The sequence below is a fragment of the Mesocricetus auratus genome, unplaced genomic scaffold, assembly GCF_017639785.1.
Source record: "Mesocricetus auratus isolate SY011 unplaced genomic scaffold, BCM_Maur_2.0 Super-Scaffold_100014, whole genome shotgun sequence".
In the NCBI taxonomy this organism is placed as follows: domain Eukaryota; kingdom Metazoa; phylum Chordata; class Mammalia; order Rodentia; family Cricetidae; genus Mesocricetus; species Mesocricetus auratus.
The window spans coordinates 25,628,999-25,640,677 of NW_024429197.1; the positions used below are offsets into that span (position 1 = coordinate 25,628,999).

The 11,679-nt window shown below is 47.7% G+C and overlaps 1 protein-coding gene across 1 annotated transcript; it reads left to right on the top strand.

Moving 5' to 3' along the window:
* Positions 1 to 1,825: 1,825 nt before the first annotated feature.
* Lurap1 (leucine rich adaptor protein 1) lies at positions 1,826 to 11,290 on the top strand. Its single transcript, XM_005072064.4, has 2 exons — positions 1,826 to 2,435; positions 6,397 to 11,290. Exons 1-2 carry the CDS (start codon positions 2,238 to 2,240, stop codon positions 6,916 to 6,918), a joined length of 720 nt encoding a protein of 239 aa, XP_005072121.1. The 5' UTR covers positions 1,826 to 2,237; the 3' UTR covers positions 6,919 to 11,290.
* The last annotated feature ends 389 nt before the right edge of the window (positions 11,291 to 11,679 follow it).

Sequence of the window (11,679 nt, forward strand, 5' to 3'; positions counted from 1 at the left end):
CATGGCAGTTCATAACTGTAACCTTAGTGGCAAAACCCATGACAAAACACTAATGCACACCAGGCATTGGTGGTGCACACCTTTAGTCCCAGCACTTGGGAGGCAGAGGCAGGCAGATTTCTGTGAGTTCCAGACCAGCCCGGTCTAGAGAGCGGGTTCCAGGATAGGCTCCAAAGCTACACAGAGAAACCCTGTCTCGAAAAACTAAAACCAAACAAAAAAATCAAAACACTAATGCACATAAAACTGAAAGAAAAGAAAAACCAAAATAATAATAAATGAATACATTTAGAATGGGTGGTAGGGGGCTGGAGAGATGGCTCAGAGGTTAAGAGCACTGGCTGCAGCCGGGCAGTGGTGGCACATGACTTTAATCCCAGCACTCGGGAGGCAGAGGCAGGTGGATCTCTGTGAGTTCGAGGCCAGTCTGGACCAACAGCCTCCAAAACAATACAGAGACAACCTGTCTTGTAAAACCAAAAAAAAAAAAAAAAAAAAAAGAGCACTGGCTGCTCTTCCAGAGGTCCTGAGTTCAATTCCCAGCAACCACATGGTGGCTCACAGCCACCTGTAGTGAGATCTGGTGCCCTCTCCTAGAATGGGTGGTAGAAGATATGGATGGTTGGACTGGAGAGATGGCTGATCTTACAGTAGGACCTGAGTTCAGTTCCCAACACCTACATCAGATGACTCACAATTGCCAGTAATCCTAACTCCAGGGGGGTCCAAGGCCCTCTTCTGACCTTTGGGGGGAACCTGTACTTATGTGTATATTTCCACATAGAGACACATACATGTAGTAAATTAATATATAAATATAGTAAATTAATAAATAAACCAAAAACAAACAAACTGCAAAACCACAAGCTGAAAGTAGATTGCCTTTGGGAAGTGGGCCCAGAGGAGTGACAGAGTAGAGGGAGTGGTACTTTCTCATTCTAAATCTTTCTGTAATAGTGAACTGCAAGTAGAGTTAAGTCCAAACGCTTAGAAATAAAACGTTGTTACTCACGGTGTTCCTGACAGCAGTAGCATGCCCTGGCCCCCTGTAGCTTCTTAGAAATGCAGACTTACAGGGCTGGAGATGGCTCAGCATGTAATACATGTAATAATAACACATATTGCTCTGAGAGGGCCTGGGTTCATTCCTCAGCACATGCTTTGCACAACTCATAACTGTTAACTCCAGCTTCCAGGATCTGATGCCTCTAGACACCTGTACTCATGAGCACAAACCCTCAACTCATGTGAACATGAACATGTAATTAAAATAGAAAATAAATCTTTTTTTTTTTTTTTTTTGGTTTTTCGAGACAGGGTTTCTCTGTAGCTTTGGAGGCTGTCCTGGAACTCGCTCTGTAGACCAGGCTGGCCTCGAACTCACAGAGATCCACCTGCCTCTGCCTCCCGAGTGCTGGGATTAAAGGCGTGCGCCACCAACGCCCGGCTAGAAAATAAATCTTTTAAAAGAACTTTAATCCTTGTACTGTTGAGGAAGCGGCAGGGGGATCTCTGTGAGTTTCAAGGTCAGCCTACTTTACAAAGCAAGTTCCAGGACAGACAGAACCACACAGTGAGACCCTCTCTGTCCCTTCCCCCAACTCCCCCAAAAGGCAATGCCCTAACTTCACAAGGCTTTCAGATGACCCATATTTAAGCTGAGGAAGCACCTCCTTTGTAAATCCGTATAAGCCCAAGATCAAGACCCTGTGGATCCCTTCGATTTTAATAATGTTTTTTCTCAGTGGCCAGAGGGATACCTCCTATTACATATTTAGTCTGATTTCTAGGCGCTAGGAGGTAGCTGTGAGCTAAGCAGCGATATTCTAGCCTCTGTAACAGGCACAGCTATTAGCAGAAAGACTTTCAAACCCTCTGCGGTCATGTTAGCTCTGACTGAAGTTATCTACTTTTTGTTCAGCAAACGTTTATTAGCTGCATGCCACACGCTTAACTGGCGTCAATGTAGGGAGAAAGCACTGAACTCCCTTGGAGGTCTTCAGTCCCAAATTTATTCGCAAGCCATCCAGGTTTAGAAGTTGTGTGCGCAACACTCGGTATCTTTCTCTACCCGACTGCGCGGCTTTTCTGAGCGTTACGGCGCCCTCCTCCTGCCCCCAGCGCGGCGCAGGCGGGGACCCACCGGTTTCGCTCCGCGTTCTCAGCGGAGAAGGGAGGACCCTAGGGAACTGGACCTCCGCGTCTGGTAGCCCAGCCCTGTTTTGGCTTGGGCCCACATGGAGGGGACTGCGGAGTCCCAGACGCCTGACTTGCGAGACGTGGAGGGCAAGGTGGGCAGGAAGACCCCCGAAGGGCTGCTCCGCGGGCTTCGAGGCGAGTGGGAGCTGGGAACCTCTGGGGACCTGCTGCTCCCGGCGGCACCCAGCACCGGCCACGGCTTGGGGGACAAGATCATGGCGCTGAGGATGGAGCTGGTGAGTGTGGGTGCTACAGGCCACGGGGACGGGGTCCTCAGCATAAGATTATTTATAGGGACAGGCGCAGGTTCCAGGAGTTAGGCTGTCGAGGAGGGTCCCTCCTAGATAAGTCCATATACCCGGGGTTGAAAGTGAAGAGAAGTGACGTCTCATTACCTCATGACCTCTCACTCCCAAGGGTGAATGAAGGGTTGGTAGATCCTGAGAACCGGGTAGTAGGCACAGCTCTTGGAACTTTTCCCTGCCCAATAATCGGGAGGAGGGAGGCGTTACCATCGGTATCCAAGGCCACCAATTTCCTCATACCCCATTATAAGGCAACCGTTTTCTCTACCCACTCCTCCGACAAACTGGGGAAAGGTTTCTTTCCCAAGGCCCCAGGGTGTTCAAGTCAGGCAAAAATAGATTTGGTGAGGTAATTAATACTTGCTGAAACTGCCTGCATTAGGGGCACACTAAAAACATGTCCTTTTCCCTAAGCATCCCACCATCGCGGTACTAAACATTTTAAGACCTTAACAGAGACAGTAGTGACACAGTTGGCCGTTCACCTGGGATTCAGTTTCCTTTCAGACTCCCAGGGTCTCACCTGTACCTTCTTGGGGAGAAGGGAGGGAAACAGTAGCAGCTAGCCTTCCCTGAAGCTGTTCGTCTAGATTCTGAGCCAAAAGGGCAGATGGGCCCCCGGCGGCTCCCCAGGGCCCTGGTTCCGGGGAAACAGATGAATTACACCTGCCACCATTTTGCAGCCAGTTCTGGAGAACTGAGGAATGGCCAGCTAGGCGGGGGCTCAGAACCAGAAGCCCACCTTGGCTGCGCCATTAATAAGTCTTCCTGGGGCCCCACTGCGTGCCCAGCCTTGTGTCAAGTAGATCCGGAAGGCTGGAAGGAAGGACATGGACCTCCAAGCCAGCCCAGGGCTCTCATTCTAGGCTAAGAGAGTCTCCTGGGATGAGTGGTCAGAGAGGATCCCTGGGGGCAGGATATGAATGCCAAGTGTGTGCTTGGCCTTGAAGGTTGTAGTTGAATGCCAAATTCTCCAGAGCAGGCCTGTGACTGTACTCACCTCTGAAAGAGGCCTGGTTTGCCTCATGTACAAACTGCTCAAGACACACAGCCTGCCTAGTTTATCCTTTGAAAACTAAGTTGTTCTGTTTTGGCGTTTGAGACATGGGTTCACGATGTAGCTCAGGCTGGCCCCCAAACACTTATTCCTCTTGTCTCAGTCCCTTGAGTTCTGGGATTATGAGCATGTGCCACCATACCCGGCTGGAAACTAAATTATACTGGGAATATAAACCATGTATCAATGCCCAGCATGATAAATGATATTTTTCTTTTTTAAGAATTTTAAGTGGGAAGCCGGCATTGGTGGCGCATGCCTTTAATCCCAGCACTCTGGAGGCAGAGGCGGACGGATCTCTGTGAGTTCGAGGCCAGCCTGGTCTACAGAGCGAGTTTCAGGACAGACTCCAAAGCTACTGAGAAAACCCTGTCTCCAAAACCCAAAAATAAATAAAGAAAAAAAAAAGAAAAGAATTTTAGGAAACTTTATGTGTGGGAACATTTTGCCTGTGTGAATGTGTGTGTACCACATGCATGCCTGTTGCCCATGGAGGTTAGAGAGAGCATCAGATTGCTTGGAACTGGAGTTGTGGGTGGTTGTGAGGCACTGTGTGGGTGCTGGGAACCTAACCTGGATCCTCTGCAGTGCTCGTGACTGCTAAGCTATCTCTTCAGTGCCATTTTTTTCTCCCTTGAGGTACTGAAGCCAGGACTCTGCACATACAAGGTGAATGCTCTGCAACTGAGCTGTACCGCTGCTCCTACATGCTATCCCCTTCTCACTCAGGTGGGGAATGTTATACATGAACTTAAGCAGCTGCCCGCAGTCACTCCAAGAGCGAAGTCAGGATTTGAGCCCAGATCATTTGACCACACTGATTATGAAAACCTGCTGTGTGCCAGGCACTTTAAGGACATTTCATGTCATTGAAATAAGTTTCAAATGTCCATGGGACTTGCTTCTCATACGGGAAATCTGGAAGCAGGCCTAATCTTTGACTCTCATTCTTTATAAACTTTAGGGGAGTACATTTAACTTCTGGTTTTAACTCTTTAACTTTTGGCCTGTCTGTCCTGGGGCCTGAAGCTTCCCACAGTGTTTTGGAGACCAGAAGAGGGAGAAAATCCATGTCAGGCTCCCTTCTCCCTCCTCAGGCTAGGATAGCATTGATTTCTTCTTGTAGTCTGCTCTAACTGACACACAATGGCTGGGCAGGAAATCTGAGGCCCGGAAAGCAGAACTGACCAGAGCCCTCTGAGGACTGCCCTTCAGATGTCCCTCTCTTTATTGTCTTCCGGTATGAGGGAAGGCTTGCCCTTCAGGCCAAGGTCAGCCCTGCTTTTGGCTTTCTACCCTTGCTTTGTTTTCCTAGTCTGAAGTTGAGCGACAAGCCAGATTCTGAGATGTGTGGGAATGGCAATGGCATCGTCCACCCAAAGAGCTGTTGCTATGAGCAGCCACCTCCACACAGCAGTTTATGAGACAGCATTAGGCAAGGAATGGGGGAAAGGCATGAGTTCAAGTTTTGTCTCCTGATGTATGTTGTGGTCTTAAGGAGGGTTCTGTCTGAAGAGGTTTTTGCTCTTATAGGTTTTTGTCCTTTGATGGAAAATAAGGGCATAATTGTGGAACTAGACAACTGTTAAGAACTTTTATTTTAGTGACAATAGTTAATCCCAACAGTCAGTTACCAGGATCTAGAAACTGGTCTTCAGGCTTTTAACCTGAGGCCTGATTTGGGCTGAGCAAAGAAGGAGCCCTGCCCAGGACACCTGGGCTGGGTAGAATCTGATCTACATATGGGGAAGAGATGGGAGCCTCCAGGGAAAAAACATTGGGTGGCCTCTATCTTCTCTGCTTCCAAAGAGATGGCATAAAATGAGTGGTTTTTTTTTTTTCTGGTGAGAAAGCCTTTTGCTTCTATTCTCTGAGGATAATGCTGTTACAGTCAGGGAATCCCACTCTTGAAGGATTAAAGAATTTGGTGCTCAGGTTGGTTTCCTAAGCAACACAGTACAACTCAGCCTCTTGAGAATCACTGGACTGAAGGCAAGATGCTCTGTGCTACCTTAGGCAGAAAACCTGAAGTGAGTTGGACAGGAACTGCTCTCAGGGAGTTGAAGACCTGGGGTAGGGAAGGAAGAGACAGGCTGGGGTTTGTACAGGAAGAGAAATGTGGTGGGGGGCTAGGGATGTGATCTGATGGACAGTGCTTGCTTGCCTCGCTTGCAGAAAGCCCTGAGTTGAATCTTGAGTGCTACATAAAGCTGGCTAAGGCGTGGCATGGCTGTCATCCCAGTTCTCTAGAGATGAGGCAGCAGGATCAGAAGTTCCAGAAAAAAATGCATGAACGAGGCCCTGCCTTCCAGAAGTGCTAACCTGGAGTGATGTGGTGTCAGGTGTTCAGCATTTAGAGTTGGAGGGCAGGACATCCTCTGGTTGGAATGCTTCTCCTCCCTGGTCAAGTCCAGCCTAACCAGTCTTAGCTCATGCCTCTCATCTAGGATTGGGTTATGACCCTCCAGGTACTCACAATTCTCTGTAGCAGTTGATTTCTCTATTTAAAGTTATAAATTTATTACTTTTTTCCTATGTTTGAGTGTTTTTTTGTTTTTTTTTTGTTTTTTTTTTTTGGTTTTTCGAGACAGGGTTTCTCTGTGGCTTTGGAGGCTGTCCTAGAACTCTCTTTGAAGACCAGTCTGGCCTCGAACCCACAGAGGTCCGTCTGCCTCTGCCTCCCAAGTGCTGGGATTAAAGGCGTGCGCCTCCTCCATCTGGCTGTCCACGTTTGTTTGAAAGTGAAGCATAGCTGGCTGGACCACGAGGTTAGGGAAACACCTGGGGAACTCATAGCCTAGAACCTGGAACTAACTTCTTTGCTCACTTCTTTAGGCTTGCCTTCGAGCCATTGATGTGAAGATCCTGCAGCAGCTGGTGACCTTGAACGAGGGTATCGAGGCAGTTCGTTGGCTGTTGGAGGAGCGGGGGACACTGACCAGCCACTGCAGCAGTCTCACCAGCAGCCAGTATAGCCTGACAGGTGGAAGCCCAGGTCGCTCAAGGCGGAGCAGTTGGGACAGCTTGCCAGATACCAGTTCAACTGACCGGCTGGACAGTGTCTCTATTGGCAGTTTCTTGGACACCGTGGCCCCTAGAGAGCTGGATGAACAAGGACCCCCTGGGCCTTCCTGTCCTGAGATTGACTGGGCAAAGGTTATACCCAGTGAAGACAGGGCCCGGACTGAGGTGGACATGACATCCACTAAGCTTGGGAGCTTAACAACTACATGGACGCTCCCAGGGGACAGGCTTCAAGGTGGACCACCTGAGATATCAGAGGATGACAATGCTAAGCAGGGCTTTGAGGCTCACTGGTACTGGGGACAGTGCCAAGATGATGTGACCTTCTTGTAAAAACTTTTCCTATTTGTGCTTTGTGGCTCTTTCGACTTGTGGCCCGAGTCTCCCACAATTTTCCCTCAACCTCCAACTAGACAGAAGCTATACTGAAATCACTTACCACAGAAGCCTAGCTGGCTTCTCCTTCTGGTCCCTGGAGAGCCTCTGCATTTATCCCTCAATTATTGGGTCCCTAGAGTTATTTCCATAGAGATATTGGCTTTAGAGACCTAGCCTGTGGCTCCTGATGTAAGGGTATCTCCATGCCCCTCCCCAGTAAGGTGAAGTTTTATGAAACTTAGGGCCTCTTGGGCATCACTGAAGAGATGGGGGAAATAATCAACTTATCCAAAGCCTAGGAGCCGGGGATGCCTCTTACAAAAAATGGAGAACTGAGGAGGAGCATTCAGGGCCAAACCTCCATGGATTGGCCCCCCTAGATGCCTTTTGAGTTGGGAGACCAACCCTATCCTGCCTGCTGAGTGATGTCACTTCCTCTCCTGATACATGAAGACTGCTTCCTCTATAGCAGTCTCGTTGGAATGGAGGGTATCCTAGTCCCTGTTGTCCTGCCATTGTCTCTAAAGAGAGGGAATGCATCTCTATTCCTGCAGATATCTATGCTGTTTTTCTCAAGTTCTTAATTTTCAAACATGGTGTTTCATTTTGTCCTCAAGGATCTCACTTCTGTGGCTACATACCTGTTCAGTGCTGCAATGATACTCTTACTGAGTGAGAACCTCAGAGGCCTCCACCTCAGCTCTCAGATATTCTTGGCCCACTTACTGCAGACCCCTGTAACCCCTGTCCTGCCCTGTCCGTGTTTCCTGCTCCAGATCGATCTGTCTGCCAGGAATTCAGCTCGAGTGTCTTCACAGCTCAGTTTGCTCTTTTGGTCTCTGTATTTTTATGTGCCCCTCATCCCACTGTTTGGAAATTAGGAAAGTGAGTTCTCGGGGCTCTGGGGGCACTCTCAGATGGGGGGACGATCTTGTCTCTGACTCTGTGCTCACTCTTCCCTTGTTCTGGCCATTCTTCCACCATTTGGTCATAAGGATGCCTTCCTGAAGTTGAGACACAAGGAAGCCCATTGTCTGAGCTCCATTGTGGAACTGTGGCAGGAAAAGACAGAGGCCCTGTGGTCCCTGGGCCTCATCAGGGGAAAGAGACTGGAAGCCCTGTAGGGAACTTGAAGGGTAATTGGAATTGACTCTAGAGTTGGATTCCAAGGCCCTAGCTAATTTCACCAGAGAAGAAATTCAGGGAAATTGCCATACTGGGGCTCAGAGAAGGGGCAGGCCCAGAGAAGGGGGCAACAAAGGCTGTGATTAATAAATAAATAAGCTGGGCACTCAGGAGGCATAGAGAGGCAGGTGCATCTCTATGAGTTCCAGACCAGCCAAGACTATATACATAGTGAGACCCAGGCTCAAAAACAAAGAGCTGGCTGGTGGTGGCTCAAGCCTTTAATCCCAGCAGACACAGGTGGATCTCTGTAATTCAAGGCCAGGCTGGTCTACAGATCAAGTTCCAGGACAGCCAAGGCAACACAGAAAAACCCTGTCTCCAAAACCCAAAACCCAAACCAACAAAACAAAAACAAAGAAACTAGAGTGACTTCTTGGAGGTTAACCCTTTGAGTCCCAGGTAACTGCCCTGTCTTTCCAGGGTCCTGAAATTGGATTACTGGAGGGGAAAAGGGTAATCTTTGTTCAGAGTACCCTACTGAGTTGGAGGAGTCTTCTCCCAAAACAGTCATTTTCTGCTTTTCAGAAATTCCATGCTGGGGAAGGGAAGGTAACCAAATTGATTTTGTCTACTCTGGTCTCCCCAGTCCCAACGCCTCACTAGTTTTGCAACCACCAAACCCTACAGCAGTTCAGTCCCTGCTCTCCTATAGACGATCCTCTTCTTCCCTGCAGTCAAAGCGATGCTATTTTTACAGCGACCTCAGGCCTCTCCTTACTGTGCCCCATAGTTCTGGGACTCCTGCTCTCTTTTCCTCAGATCGGAATTTCGGATGCCCTGTCACAGTCCACATTCTGAGCCATCTATAGTGTTCCTTGAACAGCCAACCACCTTTCCTCTTTGAAGCTGCTGCATTCCTTTTCTGAGTTACAGTTCATCTGCTATAAACTTAGGAGCTGAAGAGGTTGCCTGCCTCCTTGTGGCCAGTATGCAACATTGCTGGAGTTGTTGGGTGAAATCTCCGTTTAAACTGATTCAATCTAGCCTTTGAGACCAGCTTCCTCATCCCACAGAGGGTTAGGCGGAGAGATGGCATAGATTTGCCCAGTTCTGCCTGTTGTAAACTGTAGCACTGGGCATGTCAGAGAACCTACTGCCTCCTGCAAGCCCACAGCTCCATCGCTGTTCATACTGCTCAGTCAACACCCCAGTGCCCAAAGGAAGATTTGAGACCTAACTGATTATGGTGCCACACGTCTGGCCTGTAATCCCAGCACTTGACATGTGGATACAGATTAGGAGTTCAGCTACACAGCTGGCCTGGAGGAACATGTGGACAATCCTGCCTCGGCTTCGTGAGTGCTGGATCACAAGTGTGAGCCACCACACTTTGCTTTGGGCATCCTGTCTTGTCACCTTTAGACTCCATTTCATCATCTGAGGAGTCTGCAGGTCCTTCCTGCATGCCTCTAGGCTGCTTGGATGAGGCTTGGATGTCCTGTTAGCATGGGCTTTTACGGTATAGATAGGAGCTGTTTGGGAGCTCGGGGAAGTGGGGAGAGGTAAGAGATGCAGAGAGACAAGAATGAGATGGGGCAGGGTGAAAGCCTGAGCAGGGGAAAGCACACTGCTCTCCGAGGAAGCTGGGGCCATCCTCAGAACCCATAATGCAAAGATGGCAGCTGGGGAAACACCCAGGAGCCTGAATCCATCTGTCCAGGGGACATGAGATCATGGGAGAGGTCAGGTGTTAGGTATTTGGAGGGAACTGGGAGTGGTGGTAGTGGTAGTGAGGCTGAACCATAGGTTGAATGGAAGTTGAGTGGCAGTTTCAGTTAGAAATATTTGGGGTTACAGTGAACACAAAGTCATTGTGGGTATGGTGCCAGGTACATGCTGAGTATTCAATTACACACATTCAAAGAATAATGAATGGGTACGTATAAGCCCTCAAGGAAATGTAATGTATGAAAAGAAAATTAACCTGGTTTATACATTAAGCATTTAAAAACATTGTTTCTTAATCCTATAAACAGCCCATTGTTACCAACATATTGTTGGATAGAAATTTGCTAATTTCAGATAGGTAACATATAAATTATTGTTGCAGATGATGAAAGTCAAGGTGATTGTAAGGCCTTCCTAGAAATCCATAGCTCCTCCTCCACCCCCTCAGTCACTCTTTTCTTACTCTTCTAGGAGATCAGGCAGTATATTGGTTTGCTGTTGCTGATGTAATGGATTACCACAAACTCTAGTTAGGCTGGGCATGCTGGCACATGCTGGCAGGTCTAGCTCTCAGGGTGCTGGGGCGGGCCGGTTGCAAGTTTGAGGCCAATTTAAGAAAAGGAATCAGACTTGGGTGAAAACCCTTAGACTTTTTAAGATCTGTGGTCTTGTGACCAAGATGCAGGGTTTCTGTAGGCCGAATCCCTGACAGTTTCTCCTTTACAGTACTTCTGTGTGTTCCTGTTTCTCCAGGCAGAGGTAATTATACTCCCAGGAGACTAACCCAGGCTCTCCCTGGGAAACACACACACACACACACACACACACACACACACGTCTCCTTTTTACATTTTTTTATTCCTTAGTGTTTAATTATTGTTGATACTAGACCCATTTCTTTCTCTTTTTTTAGTTCCTGATGACTAGTCTCAATCTTCTCTTGGACATAGGTGTATACTCAAATGTGTAAATGTGTCAATATATGTTTGGAAAAGTATCTTTAAATATATATGTGTATATATGTGCTTATGCATGTGTATATGTATGATTCTGGGCTTTTACATGTGTTAATATATACATATGGTATACTTTGGTATAAACTGACTTCTATAATGACTTACTCTCATAACACAACACAAGACTTATTTTTCACTAGTCCCACAGAGCACAGATATTCCTAGTTGGACAGCTCTTCCCTGGGCTCTTCTCTCTGCCCAGGTCAGGCTCCACACTCCTCCCAGTTTCAGATGATGATATCCTGATTCCTGCACCATGAATTTTCCCACCAACATTTTACCAAGTTGTTTTACCATCCACCAATAACTCTTTCATTTCACTGGGATTACAAAACTGTCATTTCCTGACACTATTAGTACATTTTTATTTATGAGCTCCAGTTCTGTACCAAAAAAAAAATCATACATCAGGACCATTTAGTTACTCTGAAATAAAGTTCATACCAGAATGATAAGACAAATGCTTATGTGTCCTCCATTCCCCGTCCCACCCCCTTCTTTTCTTGAGACAGAGTCTCACACAGCCCAGACGGGCCTTGTGAACCCACTCTACAGCTAAGGCTGACCCTAAACTCCTGATCTTGCTTCCATCTTCCAAGTACTACACCACTCACTAAACCTGGCATCACAAACCCAGTGTCTCACTTCCTAGTCCAGGTTAGCCTGGAACTCAAGGATCCTCCTGCCTCGGACTCCTGAGACTAGGATTCTATGTGTATACTGCCATGCCTACTTTTCCATGTCATTTTCTTTTTTTTTTTAAGTTTTTTTGAGATAGGGTTTCTCTGTGTAGCCTTTTAAAAAAGTTACTTTTGCCAGATAGTGGTGACATACGCCTTTAGTC

What these genes read in the sequence shown, in the direction of transcription:
- Lurap1 (XM_005072064.4), top strand. Translation starts at nt 2,238, where the DNA reads ATGGAGGGGACTGCGGAGTCCCAGACGCCTGACTTGCGAGACGTGGAG. An exon ending in TGGCGCTGAGGATGGAGCTG is followed by an intron (nt 2,436 to 6,396) that starts GTGAGTGTGGGT and finishes TCACTTCTTTAG; the next exon opens with GCTTGCCTTCGAGCCATTGA.